This window comes from Rhopalosiphum padi, chromosome 4 (genome assembly GCF_020882245.1).
Source record: "Rhopalosiphum padi isolate XX-2018 chromosome 4, ASM2088224v1, whole genome shotgun sequence".
Lineage (NCBI taxonomy): Eukaryota > Metazoa > Arthropoda > Insecta > Hemiptera > Aphididae > Rhopalosiphum > Rhopalosiphum padi.
Genome location: NC_083600.1, coordinates 26,923,099 through 26,946,459, shown reverse-complemented (window position 1 = coordinate 26,946,459; position 23,361 = coordinate 26,923,099). Strand labels below are relative to the sequence as shown.

The 23,361-nt window shown below is 27.8% G+C and overlaps 1 protein-coding gene across 1 annotated transcript; it reads left to right on the top strand.

The window, feature by feature from the left end:
- Positions 1-352: 352 nt before the first annotated feature.
- LOC132930241 (dynein axonemal heavy chain 12-like) lies at positions 353-23,359 on the top strand. Its single transcript, XM_060995996.1, has 47 exons — positions 353-517; positions 1,894-2,068; positions 2,127-2,292; positions 2,354-2,458; positions 2,600-2,614; positions 2,685-3,090; positions 3,152-3,271; positions 3,644-3,777; positions 3,856-4,021; positions 7,227-7,381; positions 8,629-8,736; positions 8,815-9,079; positions 9,140-9,315; positions 9,395-9,623; positions 9,708-9,914; positions 9,976-10,148; positions 10,214-10,493; positions 10,577-10,816; positions 10,878-11,043; positions 11,110-11,333; positions 11,390-11,688; positions 11,777-11,963; positions 12,024-12,253; positions 12,314-12,700; positions 12,758-13,298; positions 13,355-13,560; positions 13,621-13,771; positions 13,843-14,021; positions 14,100-14,454; positions 14,524-14,837; positions 14,900-15,306; positions 15,629-15,789; positions 15,871-16,318; positions 16,397-16,532; positions 16,600-16,997; positions 18,012-18,204; positions 18,285-18,441; positions 18,515-18,720; positions 18,887-19,027; positions 19,092-19,243; positions 19,320-19,693; positions 19,761-19,940; positions 20,006-20,284; positions 20,339-20,575; positions 20,649-21,146; positions 22,724-22,953; positions 23,101-23,359. Exons 1-47 carry the CDS (start codon positions 353-355, stop codon positions 23,357-23,359), a joined length of 10,980 nt encoding a protein of 3,659 aa, XP_060851979.1.
- Positions 23,360-23,361: the final 2 nt, after the last annotated feature.

Here is a 23,361-nt window from a genome sequence, read left to right as displayed (position 1 = left end):
ATAAATGAGTTGTTTTTTTAGGGGAGGGGACTATATCAAAATTTACAAAAAACGAAATTAAATTCTTAAATTCATATTTATGTGTTTTTTACATGGCCGGATTTTACTTCTTTTTTAGAAGTTAGAATTATTATATAAATCATAATAAATGCTTTACCCTAAGATAAATTTTATATTGATAGTTGAGTTAATTTTTCAAAAAAGGAAAAGCAAGGAAAGTAAGCAGTAATAGTGATAATGATAAAAAATATTATGATCGTCTCTATTGTGATACATATTATTACGATTATTTTGAAATTAAACTTGTCAGTTACTCCTAATAATAATTAACTATATTATATTTTACTTATAGATGGAACGTATGATTTTAAAGTCTATTGATCACATAGTAAAAGTATTTGGAAATGTGTCAACGGCGCCTAAACTAAATTTTAAGTTACATTTTGTTGGTTCTAAATGTATCAGCACACCAAGTGTTAGCGATATATGTGATCAATATTGTTCGGTTTTGAATTTAGTGAGTATTAAAAATTAAAAATTTTACTTTAATAAAATTAAGCATGCGCATAATTTTTTATATTCTATAGTGTAAACTATATAGTTATTCCATATTCGTATTTATACAGTGAAACTTTCATATAACGAAGTCGAATAAGCAACAAAAAATTCGTAATATGGAGGAATTTCGTTAAATAGAATTACGTATTCATTCACAATGAAGACCATTATGGTTCTTAAAAATATTTCGTTAAACAGAAAATATTGTAAAATGGAAGTTTCACTGTATATTTATATTGAACTTTTATAAGCTGTGATTTATTAACAATAAGTAAAATAATAAGTAATAGTTATTATAGAAGATATGTTAGCGAGCAGGTGGGGAAATCACCCATACCGCAAAACATGTAGCTTTTGCTACTTATTTTGTGATTTTGACATTGACGTCACTTCAGTGGCTTCAAAAGGCTACGGGGTAATACAATCAGATATTATTCTTTTAACTACTTGGATTTGGGTGTGGAGTTCCGTCATCTGTTGTGTAGGTTTATTTCTACGTCAAAGATGAGAGGGATATTGAGGTCTTTATGTAAGGCATAATTGAATACATAGAGGGAGCTTTAGTGATTGGGGCTTGTACGAGTATATAAGTATTTTATCTTGTTATTTGATTGAAAATCGATAAAGTTTTAGTTTCAATGTGTAATAGCTAAAGATACTGCAAATACGCAGGGTTATTATTATCTGTATTAATATTATTTTGATTTTTACTTGATTTCTATCTTTTTAACTAATAAAAAAGTTTATTGTTTATAAAGACTATTATTGGCATTTTATTTTAATATTTATAACATTATTAAAACAATACATTTTAGTATATTGTATAGGTATATTAAATAATTAAAAAAAAATATAGTTTTCTCGTTTAAGATTGAAAAAATAACTGATAAAATAACTTCACTCACAATGGGTTTCAATTCAAATATAAGAGTTTTAAAATTTAATTTGATAACACAAGGCTGTATGCCTGTATATTATAATTTATAAGTGATATTAAACTATATTAAAAACTGAGTGTTATGTTCGAAGTAATTGTTTTATACATTTTAACTAAATGTAATACTTTTGATATGTATTCACATATTAACTTAACAAATTACTTTTCACCATAATTCAAAAGTAACTTTAACCTCTTTAACATGAAAAAAATTGTTCATGATAGTTAATTTTGTTAGTATGTAGAACATATTTTATAATAGGTTTCAAACGAAGAAAATGTCAACTTTTGGAATTTAAAAAAAACTTGTGTACCTACTTACATGAGTATTTAATATTTATTTTATCAAACATTTTTGTTACCGAGTTGGTTAATTATTATAGTTGCATTTAATTTAGATAAATACTGCAGTCAGTGAATTGCCGTCTTTGGAGTATCGCTTTGGTGTACCAGTATCCTCTCAATTTATTTCTATTAGGCGTGGAAAACAATATTTGGACAATGCAAAAGCTTATTTGGCAGATAAGCTCAATATTATGTATAAAGAATTGACGGTATACTTAAAAAAAATGGGTAGGGATTTGATCGATAGCGAAATTTAATCTATTCTCATATGGAATATAATTTACAGATAATGATTTCAGTGACGTTGTTAATGAGAAACAGCCCGAAAATCTATTTATATATCTACAGGAGTATCATTCGTATGACGAATTGTTAGAAAAGTTGGATTTATTTCAGAGTTATAGGAATAGGGCTACAGAACTAGTAGACGATTGGAACTTTGAACTCGGAAAGTATAGTGTACATCACCATTATCATTTATTTTAAATAATTAATCATCTTTAATTGTTATAGTATTGATCAGATTGATATGAAGAAACACATATGCGATCTGGCCAAAAGCTATATGGATCAGATTATCGATCACATTGTTATGAAGCAACTTAGCAATGACGAAAAGTAAGGTTTATTTTTTCATTTATTCTTATTTATCATGATATAACTAGTTAATAACTATTAATGTTTTGTTCTCTTGCATAACGCACGTGAATACACACTTACACACATATATTTATATATATATATATATATATATATTAGGCCTTCATTAGCTTGGTAAGTTTATGATTTGATTACTGTTTATTGCAAAACTTTTAGCTGTAATAATAAATAATAATTTCCTCAGGGTATGCTATAAATTCCATGAAATGGTTTCACGTGCCGTATCTAAACCGAAAAATTCTGAAGAGTTTTTAGCACTTGGTGATTACATGCTTTATGCTAGTACTACGTTTATGAAAGAGATGATCGATACAGTAAAAGAATTAACGGTAGTTGCGTGCAATATATCTCAGTACGCGGTGCTGCCTAAAGAATTTTGGGAAACGCACGCATCCGCTATAAAATGGATACAAAATATATCACCCGTGTTTTTTAAATATTCTACAATATACGAGGCTGGGAAATCTAATGCAGAAGAGACTCTAGCTAAAGTGATCAGTGTGTTAAATTATGATTTGGACGCGTTTGCACCAAGCCTTACGTTTTTGGATCGTATCGATGACGTCAACAAACTCTATGAATATAAATTAGTAATATCCAACACATTTTTTTCAACGGTAAAAGTATTGTTGTTAATATACATTTTTATAGTTCATTAATACATTGCAAAGAAAAATTGAAAAATTTGACGATACGGTGGCTTGGATTAACAGGGAAGAAGAGTTATTTAACAAACCAATTAGCACATTTCCGGAACTTGATGAAATAAAGGTATGTTAATAAATATAAATATAATTATAATATTATATAGTATTTAAGTGTTAAATATATGATTTGTTTTTGTCAGATGACTACTTTCAATTATTTATTATTAATTAATTAATAATGTAAATATATTCACATTGTAATTATATCTATAATCTATAGAAATAATATTATTAATACTTTTGAAATATTATGTTTTGATATCCAGCAGATATTATGATTTTTCTTTAAATTTACATTATTTTATTTTTATAAGTATTAAAATTCGAAAATTAATAAATTCGTCAATTAGTAATTCAATGTTTATTTTTTTGTTTGTCATTTGTGTTTATTGAAAACACAATATTGTGTGTTTAAAAATATTTTTTTTTTCCGTAGGATTTCACGAGGCCATTTGTTGATCTAATTACATTTTCCTATCGTTGGTTTTTAAAGAAAAATTTATGGATGCGTGGTGATTTTGATACTCTCAGTTTATCGGAAATAGAAAAAACAGTCAATGAATTTTACAAGTAACCAAATTAAGAATATTTAAACACTGAATGCAATATTTATTATTTTTTATTAATGACTTGTTTCTAAAATTTTAGTGAAGCATCTAAAACGCAAGAATTATTGAGAGTTAAATGTAAAGAAATGTTATCACAAAATTACAGTAAAAGGTATGAAGGTATAATTGATGACGCTGACATGAACCTTTGGCCAGCACCTTTAAAGATAGCTGAACAAACAATAAATAGCATGGTGGAGTTTAGGGTTCGTATACTGTGTATTAGCATATCTGGAATATTACTGTTTTGATTTGTATTTATGTATATAATGGACAATAGGTCAAAGGGTAAAACGATATTAAATAATTAGTTTTATTTATTTGAGTGTTATACTATCCGTGGTTCAAATATAAATAAATAAATAACAATAGACCATTATCGATAATAGGTTATTTTGCAAAACTGCAAGAAAAAATTATTAAAAATAGACAAATTTAGGACTCCCTGAAGGAATCAATTTACTTTCAGAAAATCAATTTGGTTTTAGATCAGGTTTTAGTTCAAAAGACAGGCATATAACGCAACTAAGTTTATAAGCAATAAAACCAAATGTAACCTACGCTAGTCTAATAAAAATTTTACCAGTTTTTGGAATAACTAACAAAAGTTTAATGTAGTTTACCAGTTAGTAGTTACATTGAGAATATAATACAATTACTTAATATTAATGGTATATTAAAGGTGAAAAAAAGTATTGTCTTATTATGTAGTGATGTGTACCAAAGTAAAGTGTATTTGGAACAAATTTTTCATATTGAATATGAAAAATTTTTTTAGTACTAATACAGGCAATCAAATCCGTCACATATGTGGTTAAAACACGACATAACATGGGAATCCGTCCATATTAACACGTTGACCGCCACGTGTCCGCCGGCGGTCATCTGTAATTCTCAAATTTTATGCATTTGTGACCGCCGGCGCCCATAGTTCATCATTACTACCACGCCATATGACCGCCGGCGACCATAAATGCATTTGGTTTTATATTATTAACTTTTCTATGGCGCTAAAATAATGCACTAAAATAAGGACCGTGGCGTAGCGGGAATTATTACAATTTTTTCTGATATAATACGTTTTTTTCTATTTTTCTATTTTTTTCAAATATTTGGGTATACAAATTTAGAATACATTGAAAAATATTGTTGGCGTAAAACAAATACCAATTGAATGACCGCCGGCGGGCACTTGGCGGTCAACGTGTTAAAGAACTGAATGAGCTAAAAAAAGTTGTACGTTTACTGTCATACCTATAAGAAATTACCACATAATTTTAATAAGACTTTTTAAATGATTTTTTTTATAAACAGCACGAATATTATTTTAAATGAATTAATGAATTAATTATTTACTTCATATGTGACATAAAAATAATTTAAGATGTATCAAATTTTATAGAGTATTTTTGATAAACATTTGAGATGGGATTTATATGTTAAGTATTTAATAAAGCGCCTATGTATATTGGTAGAACATTTTTATACTAAAATATTTGACAAATAATTTTATACCTATATGTATTTTTATCGGGTAATGTTCTAATATTGTATTATTGGTGTTATAGGATTTGGAGAGGCGTAACTGAAAATGTTTTTAACCTACTTAATCTATAACAAAATAAAGTAAAATAATTATAACTTGTCTTAGTAAAAATAGCTGGGTTTAATTTAGTCAATTATAATGAATTCAGAATTTTACTAGTTAATTTACTTTATAAAAATTTTGATATGGGTTGTAAAAAAATATTTAATTCAATATATTAGAATCTAAAAAAAAAGGGAAGGGCATATAATGCCTTTGTTATCTATGCTAACATTTTATTTGGTCAACGATTTCTGGACTATCTAAGCTTTACGTATAATGAATTAAAAAAATATGTATACGTATATATATAAGGGTGTAACATAAAAATATAGGAAAAAATACTTATTAATAATTAATTGGTTGTGTATAAATCTGAAATTTTTTTTAATATTTTAAAACTAACTACGTATAAAATAATAATAATAATGATAAATTTGTTTTGAATAAATAATTTAAATCATAGATGTTTATATATGTAAATAATTTATTCTAATATTTTTCATATTAAATTAATAATAGTAAAAAAGTATTTGACGCGGGTTTAGGTTTCCCCCACAAAAAAAAATTAACGAATATTAACAAAGCCCTTTAAACAATACTCAAGTGATATAAATATATTTATACTATTGTTTTTATAATTTTTCAGATTATTCTATTGAATAACTGAGAATTGTTCATATTTGTATCCATTATTTTTTTTAAAGTTTAAAAAAAGTATTTTTATCATATGTAAGTAGTAAGTACATTAAAAATAATATCGAAAAATGTATTTTAAAACAAATTACCTGTTATTTAAAGAAAATCGACATGAAAACATTACTCTGAATTAATATTTTGTTATTTATTAAACGATAATAATGAAATTCAAGAAAAAAAGTTTTTAGTTTATCTAGATCAAAGAAATCGTGATTTTGCTTACTTATGAAGTCACAGTTTAACAAAATCTGAAAAGAAAAAACTGATAACTTTGTGATAATTATCTCATTTGTGTGCACTTCTCTAATGAATTTGTTGAAAATAAAAAATTTCTTTTTGTAAAAGTTCCTTTAATTACGTTTGGTATTGTATTAATTTAGAGATTTAACTAAAATATCGCACATAACAACTAACAAGGGATATTTATTTAAATACACTTTTGGGGGACAAATATAATTATTTCACTCGTTGAAACTATAAAAATAAATATGTATTTTGCAAGCACACAATTAGTTTCTGTATTTATGTAGTTACGTTAAAAAAATTTATTAGAAGTAAAAATTGTTTAAATATTAAGCAGATTAAAATAAGCAATTTATATTATTAAATATTAATATTATTGAATACATTAAATTAAATTAATTACGATTTAAGATTGTTGCCACAGTCCGTTATAAAAATAAAAATACATAACATATTAATATATTTGTCGATTCTTAATAATCGTAATTCATAAATGTATCGTTTGTATTGTTCCTTAAAACGTGTGTTTACTGTATGTATTCATAGAAATAATAGATATTGATGGTCTGTATTTTATTTATTTTATACTATAGTAAAATTCGATTAACAGGAGGTTTATCTATTGAATTATTTGAATTTAATGTCTTCTTAGTCAATTCTTTTTTTTGAGACTCAAACAACTTAACTTAATTAATGGACATTTAAATTCAGTTCATTATTTGTTTTATATTGAAGTTGAGTATACGGAAAATCGAATTATAGTATTTAATGATTTTTGTATTTTATTTATTAATATTTCATGGATAAGAACAAATAGATGTTAATAAATAAATTGTTGTTTAAATGTTGCTCATTTGAAAAAAATGCGTGTTTAATTATTTTAGAACTATATGCCAACTATTGGAATTATGTGCAATCCCGCTTTAACTGAAAGACATTGGATAGAAATGTCTGAGATATCGGGATTTAACTTGACTCCAAATGCAGGCACGACACTGTCAAAAATCATTGATTTGAATTTAGAACAACTACTACCTCAGTGAGTACACATTAATATTTAATTATCAAGTTTAATTTATAAAAATACAAACAGTTATTAGATATTATTATTATACACAATATTTAGTGGTGTGGAAGTTATATTCTTTTGATAACCAGTTGTTTAAAAACATTAACATAACCATTAACCCAGCACTTAAACGGTTAACGCACAACAATAATTGTTATGTCGTCCTATTATACGGCTTTAAGACATACATTGAATTGAATAGTCTATAATATAGACTCTATATAATATTATTGTTTAGTTATACAAAAATATTTTTAATTGGTTGGTTTAATTTTTTTTGCCGAGGATAGATAAATTGCTCACTATGTTTGATATCCATTTGAATATTATATATGTGAATATTTTCTTTTTTCTTAAAATATTTTACTTGTAACTGTGTATTAAAACGACAGATGTATTTATAACTAATGGACTAATTTGAGAAGGGTGAATGGTTAAACTTTATCGATTTGACGAGTCTGACTTTGGTTCAGCATTCAGAAAAGAGGTGAATAATTTTCTTCAAATTTCTATTTACTAATAATTTAATTTTTCCTTTACTGATGTTAAATGTTTGAATTTAACTATATTTTACTTTTGGATCAAGGTTTAATATTTATGAATTTATTGAAAAATTCTATACAATCAAGTTTTCTGTTCATTATTATACAGCATAAGTTTAATCAAAGTACATATCGTTATTTTAAATTTTTAAATGAAATGTCTCTACCAATTTTAATAGTATTTTTCGTAAAGTATTGTTAAGTTTAATTATTGTTATAATTCATATTATGAAGTTTACATAAGTGTTATTAAAATTATTCAGTTGTTCATTCTTTATTAATAATTGAATTACACTTATATAAAAAATATATTAAATACTATAATTAAATCATTTTTCTGAACGCTTCGTGAACATCAAACAATGCGAAAACTCGTTAAGAGTTGTGTTATTATTTGCCATTCAAAAGATTCGATAGACTTTTGTGTTGATCCTGTTTGAGTTGTATATTAACTGTATTTGTTTTATCTTAAAAACCTAATATAATTAAAAGAGCAAATAAAACAAAGATAGTTTGAAAACTTGTAAAAAAAAAATTACAACTAGACTTCGTTAACAATTTAATATACTTTGCTGTCAGTATTCAATATTGTCAAATAAGTTAATATTATAACAAATCTGAAGCAATTTTAGAATACTATATAAGTTATTAGTAGTTTCTAAATAATTTCTATAGGTTTGAAGTCATTAGTATTGGTGCTACTAAGGAAGAGCAATTAAGAAAATCGTTAGAAAAAATGCAAGAAGATTGGAAATCTATTGAATTATGTACCAGTCCGTACAAGTATGTTTTCTTAAAATCAGAAAACACTAAGGATTTTTAAAATAATTTTAGCAATTGATTTTTTTTTTATTTTAAAAGGGATACAAAAATAAATATATTGTCTGGGTTAGATAGTATACAAGCATTACTCGATGAGCATTTCATTAGGACCATATCGATTCGTGGTTCAGCATTTGTAAAGCCTATCGAAAGTGAAGTGAAAGAGTGGTTTGATAAGATTAACCGAATGAATATGACACTTGAAGAGTGGGCAAGAGTGCAGATGCGGTGGTTATACCTCATGCCAATATTTAGTTCCAAGGACATAGTTGATCAAATGCCTGAAGAAGGATCTCTGTTTAATGTAATATTTTTGTTTAGTGATCGATTTCACTATATAAGTTTATATAAATTGAATTTTTAGGAGATTAATGTGATTATAAATGGATTATTAAGTATGATCAGTTCTCATCCATTAGCTATTACTTGTGTTGGTCAAGAAGGTGTTCTAGAATCATTGATTAAATGTACCAAAATGGCTGAATTTATTAACTTAGGAGTTAATAATTATTTGGAGAAGAAACGTTTATTTTTTCCCAGGTAAAACAAAAATTTATTTATAAAATATTATGTTTTATGTTTATTCAATTAATAATTATAATATTCAATTGGAATTCAGATTTTTCTTTCTTTCAAATAATGAAATGTTAGAAGTTTTATCAGAAACAAGAGATCCCAAAAGAGTTCAACCTCATCTAAAAAAATGTTTCGAAGGAATTTCTAAGCTTGAGTTTAATGATAATTTAGATATTTTGAAATTTTTAAGTAGCGAGGGTGAAGAAATTGCACTTAGTCAATATATTTCAACTGTTGAAGCTAGGGGAAGTGTAGAAAAATGGTTATTTCAGGTAATTTTTTTATTAAACATAAATATAACATTTTCTTTATTGGTCAATATTTGGTATTTAATTTGTTGTTATTATTTAATATAGTTAGAAAAACAAATGGTAATATCTCTAAGAAATTTAATTGAAAACGCTTATAATGAATACCCGACTATAAAACGAACAACATGGGTACAAAAATGGCCAGGCCAATGTGTTGTATGTGTCAGTCAAATGTTTTGGACAGCTGAAGTTCACGAAATATTTATTGCACAAAAACTTGGGCAAATGCGAAATTACCATACATTTTTGAATGTAAATTTTTGAAATTTGTATTTATCAAAGGATATTTTATTTGTATTAAATATTGTTATAGAAACAATTAAACGATATTGTAAATTTAGTACGTGGTAAAACAACGAACAAACAAAGAAGAATAACTTTGAGTACCTTAATAGCATTAGATGTTCACTGTAGAGATGTTGTCGATGAGTTGGCCAACAATAACGTTCGTCACGATATGGATTTTAAATGGCTTAGCCAGTTAAGGTGGTATTTAATCATTTTCCTTTATTTATTTAAATTTGTATGATTTTAACGATAACTTTTTTTAGATATTATTGGGAAGCTGATGCCTTGGCACGCATTACCAATGCAACTATAAATTATGCATATGAATATTTAGGAAATAAGCCTAGACTTGTTATTACTCCTTTAACAGAAAGATGTTATCGTACCCTGATCAGTGCTTATCATTTACACCTGTATGGTGCTCCCGAGGGGCCAGCTGGTACTGGTAAAACAGAAACCACAAAAGATTTAGCAAGGGCTTTGGCTTTTAAATGTGTTGTATTCAATTGCTCCGAGAGCTTGAATTACTTGGCAATGAGAAAAGTATTTCTATAGTTATATTTGAAAGTGTTTTTACATTCCTTAACAATAATCAAATTTATTTATGTAGAAACTTGACTTTTTAGTTTTTCAAAGGGTTAGCTTCATGTGGAGCTTGGGTTTGTTTTGAAGAATTCAATCGTATTGACATTGAAGTATTGTCAGTAGTTGCGCAACAGATTTTAGGTATAGTTCAAGCAGTGAGAACAAATGTTGAAACATTTTTTTTTGAAGGTACCGAACTCAAATTGAACCCAAGGTGTTATGTTTGTATTACTATGAACCCAGGATATGCTGGGAGATTTGATCTACCCGACAATTTGAAGGTTTATAAATAAGAAAATGTAAGCAAAATAAGAAATTAAAATTAGTATTATTTATTCACAGGTTTTATTTAGAACTGTAGCTATGATGGTACCGGATTACGCAATGATTGGAGAAATTTCATTATATTCCTATGGATTTGCGAATGCAAGAGAGTTATCTATTAAAATTGTTACTACATATAAATTGTGCTCGGAACAACTATCACTTCAGCCACATTATGATTATGGTATAATTTTAGAAAAACCATATTGTACGAAATGTAAATTGCATATTATGCTTAATATTTTTTTAGGTATGCGAGCTATTAAAGCTGTACTTATTGCAGTAGGAAATTTAAAGATGAAGTATCCGGAAAATAACGATTCAGAACTTTTGCTTAAATCTATTTTTGAAGTGAATTTATCAAAATTTTTAGACAAAGACGTACCTTTATTCAATGGTATAATTTCTGATTTATTTCCTGATGTCAAATTACCAAATACTTATCATGAAAATTTGATTTCTACTGCAAAAATAGTATACAAATATTAAAACTAGGGTCATTGCTGTATTGTATGTTATGATTTGTTTAGGTATGTGAGAAAATGAATTTACAACCCATTGACACTTTTATGGAAAAACTCGTTCAAACCTACGAAATGATGGTTGTTAGACACGGCTTTATGTTGGTAGGTAAACCCTTTGGAGGGAAGACTTCATTACTTCATTTACTCGCAGAAACTTTAAATTTACAAAATAAACTGGACCAAGGAGAAGAAAAGGTTGAATACGAAACAGTAAATCCTAAAGCGTTGACTATTAATCAACTTTACGGATATTTTGATGATGTTTTACATGAATGGTCTAACGGCGTTGTAGCTAACAAGTTTAGGTATGTATTTGTTTTTAAATTTGTATGTATACTTTTATTTTTTAGGTGTTCAAAGTTCAAACATATAATGTATATATTTGATTTATAGAAAATATTCAATGTCGGAGACTTCAGACAGGAAATGGTTGATATTTGATGGTCCGATTGATGCTGTTTGGGTAGAAAATCTGAACACTGTACTAGATGACAACAAAAAATTGTGTTTAAGTTCTGGTGAAGTAATTGGCATGCCAAATAATATGTCTATGATATTTGAAGTTATGGACCTTACTCAGGTAAGGCTCACTTGAGTCCACTTGTTTATGATAATTGTAAAATTAAATGCATATTTCAAGGCTTCTCCTGCTACTGTGTCTCGTTGTGGCATGATTTATTTAGACCCCATAGAATTGGGGTGGAGACCTTTAATAGAAAGTTGGATAAAAACTTGCCCAGAATTTTGGTCCTTAAATCAAAATGGAATAGATATAATGTGTTTATTTGACTGGATAACTCCCCCTTGTTTATGCTTTGTACGGCTTAGTTGTGTTCAACTGACTAATGCTGGAGAAATAAATATTGTTTTGTAAGTTAATGTTTAATTAAATTTGTTTTGATATCTACTTATTTCTTGGTATCTTGGTAGAAACGTTTTAAATATATTGGAGATGCAGTTAAAAAGTTCACATACTGATAATCCAGGTTTCAACGAACATTTTACAAATTACTTACAAGGATCTTTTGTTTATGCTTCTATTTGGGGTTTCGGTGGAACACTAGATTCAAATTCACGATCAGCTTTTGATCGCTATTTTAAAGAACTATGGAAGGGCGATATTCCTGGTTTGAAACCACCAGAAGCTTTAAGTTCATTAGATATTACGATACCCTACGATGGAATGTTGTATGACTATGTATATAGTTGCACATCTCGAGGATTTTGGAAAAATTTGTCAGAAGTTGTGAAAAATAATAAAATTGAAGAAATTAATATTATCGAACAAACTTTAGTTCATACAATGGACACTGCTAGGTAATGTTTTTAATAAAAATACTTCATACTATATTTAAAATATTTTTCTATTTTTAGGTATATGCATTTAGTTGACATGTTTATTTCTCATCGTAAACCATTATTACTTTTTGGTCCCTCGGGAACTGGCAAAAGTTTTTACATAAAAAATTATATGATGAATAAATTATCATTGGACAAATACGTTCCATCTTTTGTTACGTTTACAACTCAGACATCAGCTAATTTTACACAAGAAATTATATTATCTAAGCTCATAAAGCGTAAACGTGGTGTATATGGACCACCATCTGGAAAGGTTTGTGTTATATTTGTTGATGATATGAATATGCCAGTAAAAGAAAAATATGGAGCACAACCTCCTATTGAATTATTGAGACAATTTTTTGACCATGGGTATTGGCATGACTTACAAGATACTACTAAAGTTTATTTGAAAGATATTCTCTTGTTGTCTGCTATTGGGCCAACTAGTGGAAGTAAACAAGATGACTATAATATGAGGTTTTTACGTCATTTCGGGTTGTTCGCTATTAATTCATTTGACGATGAAAGTATTACAAATATATACTCAACTTTACTTCAAATTGGATTAAAAGTAAATTATTAATTAAATTTTATTTATTTTTAAATTAAATCTCCATTTTATTTTAGAAGAAAGGTTTTACATTAGAAGTAGTACCGATTATCGATAGTATAATAAAATCAACAATTAATGTATACAGATCAGCTATTAATAATTTAGCTCCAACTCCTGCTAAATCACATTATTTATTTAATATAAGAGATATTTCAAAAGTGACAAATGGAATACTTCTGTTCCGAAAAGAAAGCTTTAGTAATCGAAAAGTTTTCGTGAGGTAAATTTTATTGAAATGTAAGTATTTAGAAAAATTATACATTTTTTTTTTTTTTTATAGACTGTGGGTTCATGAAGTAATGAGAGTTTTCTACGATCGCCTTATAGACGATACTGATAGATGTTGGTTATTCAATAAAATTCGTATTTGTGTTAATACAAATTTCCAAGAAATGTTTGATGTAGTATTTAATAATTTATCAGATTCATCTGTACGTCATTGAAAATATAAATTAGGTATCTTGTGAGAATAATGGTACTCGTTTTAATTTTTGATTATTAGCCAATTGTTTGCCAAGATATGTCAAATCTTTTATTTACCAATATTATGGATTTTGAAGTATCGGAAAACAAAAAATATGAAGAACCTCTTTCATTATCAAATTTTGAAGAAAAAGCTCAAATTGTGATGGATGAATATGATAAGACACACGATTCAAAATTGAATATAGTTTTGTTTAAGTAAGTTGTTTTGATTTGATTTTTTTTATAAATACTTGTATTAAATATCTACATGTTTTATTTTTATAAATTACGTAGATACGCATGTGAACATCTTTCAAGGATTTGTAGAATCTTAACGATACCCGGTGGATGTGCATTATTAGTTGGAGTAGGTGGATCTGGTCGACAATCTTTGACCCGTTTAGCTGCAGCTATGTGCAATTTTAATGTTTTTCAACCCAATATTACTAAGAGTTATGGTTTAACTGAATGGAGGGATAATTTGAAAACGATATTAATTGAATCTGGTGGTGAAAATCGTCCAACTGTATTCTTGTTCGCTGAAAGGCAAATTAAAGAAGAATATTTTTTGCAAGATATTGATGTTTTATTAAATTCTGGAGAATTACCAAATTTATTTACTTTAGATGAACAACAAAGTATATTAGAGGTATAACTATTACTGCGCCGAGACATTTATAATAAAATGTTCAATTTTAACATATACAATTTACTGTAGATGGTTAGATTAGCTGCTCAAGGAGGAAATAGAAATTTGGATATTGCGCCATTGGTCGTTTTTAATTATTTTATAAACCGCTGTAAACAAAATTTGCATATATGCTTGTGCTTTAGTCCAATTGGCTCAAGTTTGAGAAAGTATCTCAGACTTTATCCGTCTTTGGTTAGTTGTTGTACAATTGATTGGTTCAATGACTGGCCAGATGATGCATTACAAATGGTTGCATATAAGTATTTGATAGATGTGAATCTTGCTGAAAAAATTAAAAATTCTGCTGTTACCGTTTGTCAACGTTTTCATGTCGATGCTAGGTAAAAATGTGTACATTTTATACACCATTGTAATTAAAAAGGTACTTATTACTATTTTACAGAAGATTGTCTTTGGAGTTCTATTCTGCAACACGGCGTCGTACTTATGTTACATCGGCATCGTATTTGGATTTAATCAAAGCGTATACGGACTGTACTAATCGTAAGCAAAAAGAAATTATGGAAGCAAAAATGCGATATGTTGGTGGTTTACAGGAACTTGAATATGCCACTTTGCAAGTTAGTCAGATGAAAGAAGATTTGTTTAAACTTCAACCTCAGCTTCAACAAGCTCAAAAAGATACAGAAGAAATGATGGTTATGATTTCTCGGGAGACAGTTGAAGTTGAAAAAGCAACCACTAGAGTTCAAGAAGACGAAAAAGTAGCAAATGTTCAAGCCGAAGCCGCTAATGAATTAAAAACAGAATGTGAAGCTGATCTTGCATTAGCTATACCGGTTTTAGAAGGTATATTATGTTTTAATACTAAATTGTAATATAAGCGTGATAAAATGGAGTAAGTCATTAAAATAAATAAAATATAAATATTATAATTAAATATATATTAATTTTATTTTAAATTATAAAAAGTACGCTCATAGTATAACGACTGGTTATCACACACAACCTTCTAATGAAAGTCAATTTTTAGTATTATATTTTTACTATCATTTAATAACGAAACTAATTAGGTATATAGAATAAGATTTTTATGTTTTGAAATTAATTGATTTTAAACAGTTGAATATTTATTTAGTTTGAAATGTTTGAATTTTATGATGGTTTATAGACGCAATTGATGCTTTAAATACTCTAAAACCAACTGACATAACATTAGTTAAGTCTATGAAAAATCCACCTGAAATGGTGAAGACTGTAATGGCAGCGGTATGTGTGATGAAAGGCGTTTCACCAGATAAAATTCCCGATCCAAATAAACCAGGTCAAAAGGTAATATTTAATTCTATTTCTCTGTCATTTACCATAAATAGACACATACTTTTAGCTAATTAAGAAAAATGTGTTTGTCAGATACTTGATTATTGGGGTCCTAGTAAACGCATTTTGGGTGACATCAATTTTCTGCAAAGATTAAAGGAATACGATAAAGATAATATACCTTCTCAAATTATGGCTATTATACGAAAAACATATCTTCCGGATCCTAATTTTAAACCACCGATTGTTGCTAAAGCGTCTAGTGCTGCAGAAGGTTTGTGTAAATGGATTATCGCATTGGATATGTATGATAAAGTGATCAAAGTTGTTGCACCGAAAAAAGAAAAACTTGAAATAGCTAATGCTGAATATGAAGCAACTATGGCGATTTTGGAAGAAAAACGAAATGAAGTGAAGCAGTTGCAAGAAAGATTAGATTCTCTTAAAGATCGATTGCAAGAGACTGTGTTGAATAAAGAGAAATTACTAGCGGAAGTTGCTTTATGTGAAAGCAAGTTAATTAAAGCAGAGAAACTTATAGGTCAGTGTGTAACTCAAAAAATTGTTTAAAACTAAACGTGTATTTATATATTAATAAGCTTAATAAAAAATTGTTTAGGAAGTCTAGGTGGTGAGAAACATCGTTGGGCCTTACGAGCGGAAGAACTTCAGACCAATTATGATTGCATACCTGGAGATATTCTTATATCTTGTGGAATTATCGCTTATTTGGCTCCATTTACATCATATTTCAGGTTTTCTTAATGAGTAATACCTAGTTATAATGTCTAATTAACTAGTTATTTATTTTTTCTTTTATAGATCTTTAATAATCAATGAATGGAAAATACTGTGCAACGATTTAAAAATTCCAAGTTCAGATAGTTATAGTTTAATTGAAGTCTTAGGCGTGCCGACTAAAATCCAAAATTGGACAATTAATGGCTTACCATTAGATTCATTTTCGATCGATAATGCCATTATTATGGACGGTTCACAAAGATGGTCGTTACTGATAGACCCTCAAGGACAGGCACATAAATGGATTAAAACGTTGGAAAAAAATAACGACCTTATTATAATTAAGTTAACTGATCCAAATTATATGAAAAGTATCGAGGTTGGTATTGAAGTTGGGAAACCAGTATTAATCGAAAATGTACTAGAAGATTTAGATTTACCTCTAGACCCGATATTATTGAAGTTGGCATATAAGCAAGGTAATTATATAAATTGGTTTATAATATTTTGCAAAATAAAAAAAAATTATAATAATAATTGCAAACAAAAACTTACTTATTTATCACTGGGTGTTGAAACTTGCATTAGACAATTTCGACGTTATAACGTATTTTGCAAAGGAACACGTGGATATAAACTATAAAATTAGATATGTAACAGAAAGTTGTAGTTTATAGATAATAAATAAAAAAAAATTTTTGTAGTTGCTATTAAATGTTGCTAGACATTAATACATTATTTTGGTAACATCAGTAATAATAATTATTAAAGATTTTTATGACCATAATATATACTTTGTTCTAAAAGAGATTATACCAACCGGAAATTAGTTTTCGTCCAGCGGCGTACAAACCCACTAACGAACTGATTCTGATGCCAGGTGACTCGATCCAACACTATAACACGTGTGTTTGAAAATTCGAAATAGTAGTAATAGTACTATACATAATACATACAGCCACAAGTCAGCGATGATGACTATAATTCGGTGTATGCAAGTCGTACAAGTTTGGAAATGATCGTTATCGTGACTGCTTCGTGTAAAGCGATCGGTGGAAGAGGAAAATCGGGTCTTGTGTTTCTACTGACGTCAGTCGTGATGCACAGAACTGATGTAATATCTTTTGGAATAGAGGATAGTATCCACCTAACCTTATTTACAAATGACTTAAAACTTGTATCGACATAACGTGATTTTCCATATTTTATTTCTTTCGTCATTGATTATTTTGAATTATTTTTTTATATTTATTATGCGATGTTTTGGATAGGCTATTATGGTAAACAATATGCAACGGATCTATTTAAAAAAAAATTAATATGATTTATTTAGGAAATTTTAATTATTGATCGTAAAATACGGATCATAATTTTGAATAAAATGTTAAATAATTTTAGAATTGTTGATAATATATTGAACATAGCATGGAGGTTGTGTCGATAATCAGTCAGATTTGTATTTAAATATAATTAAAATATTTTTAATATTTCAGGCAAGTCGATGTACATAGCACTCGGAAAAAATGTCATAGAGTTCAATCCAAAATTCCGATTGTATATCACATCGAAGCTTAGAAATCCACATTATTTACCAGAAATATTTAACAAAGTTACTGTTATAAATTTTGCATTGACTGTAGAAGGTCTTGAAGCCCAATTATTGGGAATCGTTGTCGCTAAAGAACGGTAAATATACTCAACAATAATCTAGTATAATATATATTTATTTAAAAAGGTAAAAACTTGTGTTAAATATATATTAAAAGACCGGATCTGGAGTCGAAAAGACAACAACTAATTGTTGAGGGTGCTGAAAACATTAAAGCCTTGTTGGATGTCGAAAACAATATTCTGCAAATTCTTTCGGCACCTGGAAATATATTGGAAGACGAAAACGCGGTTGACGTTTTAGACAATTCCAAGGTAAACATTAATAAAATGAAAGTTATATTATTTGTTGAGTGTAATGATAATAGTTTTGTATTATATTATGTAGATATTAGCCAAAGAAATAACCCGAAAACAAGCGGCTTCGGTGGAAACCGTTGCAGTTCTTGATCAATTTCGTTTACAGTATAAACCAATTGCTGAGCACTGTTCTATACTTTATTATTGTATTACCGATTTGCCAAATATTGATCCTATGTATCAATATTCATTATCTTGGTTTATAAATATTTTTATTATGACAATTGAAACAGCGTGAGTTAATTCACATTTTAATATATTATATAATATTAAATAGGTACATACACATACACATTACATTAATTTCACAGATGTATGTACCTTATACAATGGTATACAATGATTAAGCGTATAGATTCATTTATATTTTTGAAGAATAAATTATAAATTTTTTATTTAGAAATAAATCAAAAATTATTCGGATACGCCTAGAAGCTTTGAAAGAAACGTTTACTTATAATTTATATGCTAATGTATGTCGGTCATTATTTGAAAAGGATAAGATGTTGTTTTCTTTTATCATGTGTACTACCGTAATGCTGTGAGTGATAATTGTATTGTGTTTTTTGTAATTTTTAATGACCGTTATATGTTCATTGTTATAGCGCCGAAAAAAAAATTTTCAAGCAAGAACTAATGTTTCTTCTGACTGATAGTATTGATCTCAAAAACAATATTCCTAATCCTGCGTCGAATTGGCTTCATGATAGAAGTTGGAATGAAATATGTCGTTTGGATGAACTAAATTCGTACCACGGTATATCGTGACATAGATTTTAATACAAGGTTTTAATTTAATATAGTAATGCGTTTTATATATTAAATTATTTCAGGTATAAAAAATGATTTTATAAACAAAGTGGACGAGTGGAAAAAATACTACGATTCAACTGATCAGAGAATTTTAAAATTTCCTAATCCCTGGTATGATAAATTAACTGATTTTCAACGAATTCTTGTCGTACGTGCAATTAGACCTGATAAAGTCATACCTGTTATAACCAAAGTTATTGAAGTAGAATTAGGAGAAAAATTCATTTATCCACCACCATTTGACATAAATAAATCATATGGTGATTCAATTTGTCTGAGTCCACTTATATTTATCTTATCACCTGGAGTAGATCCTATGGCGAGCTTGTTGCAATTTGCCGACAAATTGGGTCAGATGGAAAGCCTACAAAGCGTTTCGTTAGGCCAGGGACAAGTTAATAGAACATAAATACACTGATGATATAATAAATTTATTGTAAATATTCTAACATTAATTAAAGGGTCCTATAGCTGAATCGCTGATAAGAAACGCACAAAAAACTGGAGGTTGGGTATGTTTACAAAACTGTCATTTAGCTACTTCATGGATGGGGCGGTTGGAAGTGATTTGCGACTCATTTGATATTTCAAACGTGAATAGTAACTTTAGATTGTGGCTGACCAGCTATCCTTCAGTTAAAGTAATTGAATAATAATATTGCTTATGGTACCTATATTATACTATTTTAAGAATAATTAATTTTAGTTCCCTGTTTCTGTGCTACAAAATGGTGTTAAAATGACTAACGAGCCTCCCACGGGATTACAAGCTAATATGCTTCGGAGCTATCAGTCGTACCCCGTAAAAGATAAAAACTTTTTTGAAGGATGTCCTGGTAAGGAACGGATATTTACTAAACTATTGTATGGAATTACGTTTTTCCATGCCATCGTACAAGAACGGAGAAAATTTGGTCCTATTGGTTGGAATATACCTTATGAATTTAATGAATCTGATTATCATATTTCCATACAACAACTTCAAGTGCATACTTGCTTAAAAATATAGCTTACGGGTTACTAATTAAATTATTTTTAGATATTTATTAATGAATTCGACGAAATACCATTTGATGCTGTAACATATTTAACGGGAGAATGCAATTACGGCGGTAGAATAACTGACGATTGGGACAGGCGTACAATGAATACGATTTTGAACACATTTTGCTGTTCGCAAGTAGTTGAAAACCCATACTATTTATTTTGTGACATTGATCAGAAGTATGGAATCCCGTTTCGTGCCAACTACCATGATTTTATCAAACAAATTGAAGTATGCATATAAAAACGTTTTTGTTGATAAAGATGAGTCATATTTAAAAAAAAACTCAATATTTCTTCTAAAGGAAATACCAGTTGACCATAGTCCTGAAGTGTTTGGGTTGCACATTAACTCAGGAATCATCCGTGATCTACATGCCACAGAATTACTATTTAAATCATTTATAGCAATAATGGAGACCAGCGGTGGAACAGATGACTCTGATACAACGGAAAAGGCACTGGAAGCGACCGCGTCCGATATACTTACAAAGCTCCCGAATAATTTTGACGTAGAAGCAGCAACAATAAAATATCCCGTTATGTACACAGAATCTACGAACGTGGTCCTTATTCAAGAAATGGAACGTTTTAACGTACTATTGTCTGTGATTCGTAAAAGCTTACAAGACCTGATAAAAGCTATCAAAGGCGCTATTGTTATGACGCCCGAACTGGAAGCTATGGCCTTATCGTTATCCGCGGGCAAATTCCCAGTATTTTGGTTGAAGTTTTCTTATCCAAGTCTTAAGTCTTTGGGAGGATATATAACTGATTTTATTGAACGACTTAATTTCTTACAAGTAAGCCTTGTTATATGTGTATCCTAATTGATTATAACAATATTATAATTATAGAAAAGATTTTATAGTTTAAAAAAAATTATAATCAATTTAAAATTTATAGTTATTAATTTTTTCGATTATTCCTAAAAAACACTAGATAGGTAATATAACAATTTAGTTACTTTTATTTTAATATCAAGTATTTGTTTCCTGTCCATTCGTATTATTTTAAAGTATATTAAAAAAAGTGTTTTAGTTTTGATAGATGTTTATTTAAAATATTCATAATATTTATTAATATTAATTTTTAACAACTTACTTTAAATATTATTTGTTTGAATATCAATTTACTACGTATTAAACATTTTATTTTAGAAAAAACAAATATATAGTACGTAATAACTCCGATAATAAAAAATATTGTTATTTACTAAAAATAAAAAATAAAATTTATTTCTATAATATTATGTGCAAACGCAGTTCACTGTAATCATCTGTGCAAAAATAAATATAAATAATAAAATATACAAATATTATAAAATACATAATATTAGGTATGTTATTATTACGTATACTAGTTGATTCTGTATGGTATTGCACATGCAAATTAAAATAATCTCAGTGGATTTACCCCGTTTTATATTCTGTTAAAAGTATGTAAATTACCAAATATATTTTTAACATTTTCATTTGGATGATTTCATAAAATAAAATACAGGTTTAAAATTATATACAATTATAATAACTAATTTATTTTATCTAATCAACAATGGCAACTAAAAATATTCGTTTTTCGTAAACCAACGTGTTTCTTTTTCTAATATAAAATTTAAAAACACAAACAAACAAACATTACCTTTTATTAATATAGATAAATATTTTGTGCGCATTTTTAATAATTTACACAACTCATGTTTTGATAAATAAATATTTATATTTATTTGACTATATATTGAATATATCTATAAATAACAAAATTAAAAATAGATAAAAATAATCATTTTAATACAATTTTCTTGTTGACAGTTTTATTATATTAATATGAGTATTATTACAATTATTGGTGTTTTAAATAATTTAATGAAAACATTATTTTGAAATAAACATTGATGACAGAAGAAAAGACAAAAGGCAAACTTTTAGACGTTTACAAGATATTAACTTTTCCAGATTAGCGTATTGTTCTAAAATAAATATATAATATATAAATTGTAACTGACGGATAAGTAAAATATTTTTAGATTAAAGTTAAACGTAGCCACGTAAGTATGCAATGATAGTTTAGTATTTTCTTTTATTTGTTAAATGGTATTGCCGGATACTTTTATTACCCATTATGTTCCTCTCGTATATATATGCTTGAAACAAAAAACATGTTTTTCATGTGTGAATTAAATTTATATATATATACATTATACATACAAAAATATATTTATATATATTGTAATAAAGAATAAATGTAAGCTACGTATTATTCATTTCACTACATTGTCGAAATATATTATTTATTTATCAATACATCGATAAATTTAGGTATAAAACATTTGTTTTTTGTTTTGTCGATAACATTAAAAAAATATATATATATTTTTTAGATTTGGTACGACGAAGGTAAACCCGATAAAGTCTGGTTCAGTGGACTATTTTTTATTCAAGCATTTCTTACCGGGGTGATGCAAAATTTTTCTCGACGTTATTCTATACCTATAGATCAATTGTCCTTTGATTTTCAAGTACAACACTCTGATACAGTTAACGAACTTAGAACGGACGGGACGTATTGTTACGGTCTTTTTATAGATGGAGCTCGTTGGGATATGTCTAAGTACGTTCTTATTGAATCAAATATGCTACGTGATGTAGAACAATTAAATTACATTCGCATTGATAAATTAAGTAGTTTTAGATATTATTAATTATTATATTATTAAAATTATAATATAGTATGATACTATTTAAATGAAATTTGTAGGATGGTACTGGAAGAACAATTGCCAAAAGTATTAACGGATACGTTACCGTTAGTATGGTTCATACCTACAAGGAAAGACGAGTTGATCAAAGGAAATAGATATACATGCCCAGTGTATAAGACATCGGAAAGAAGAGGAGTCTTGTCCACGACGGGGCATTCTTCCAATTATGTTTTACCGATATTTCTTGATACAAATCGAAAACCCTCTCATTGGATATACCGTGGAGTAGCACTACTTTGTCAACTGAATGATTAAAA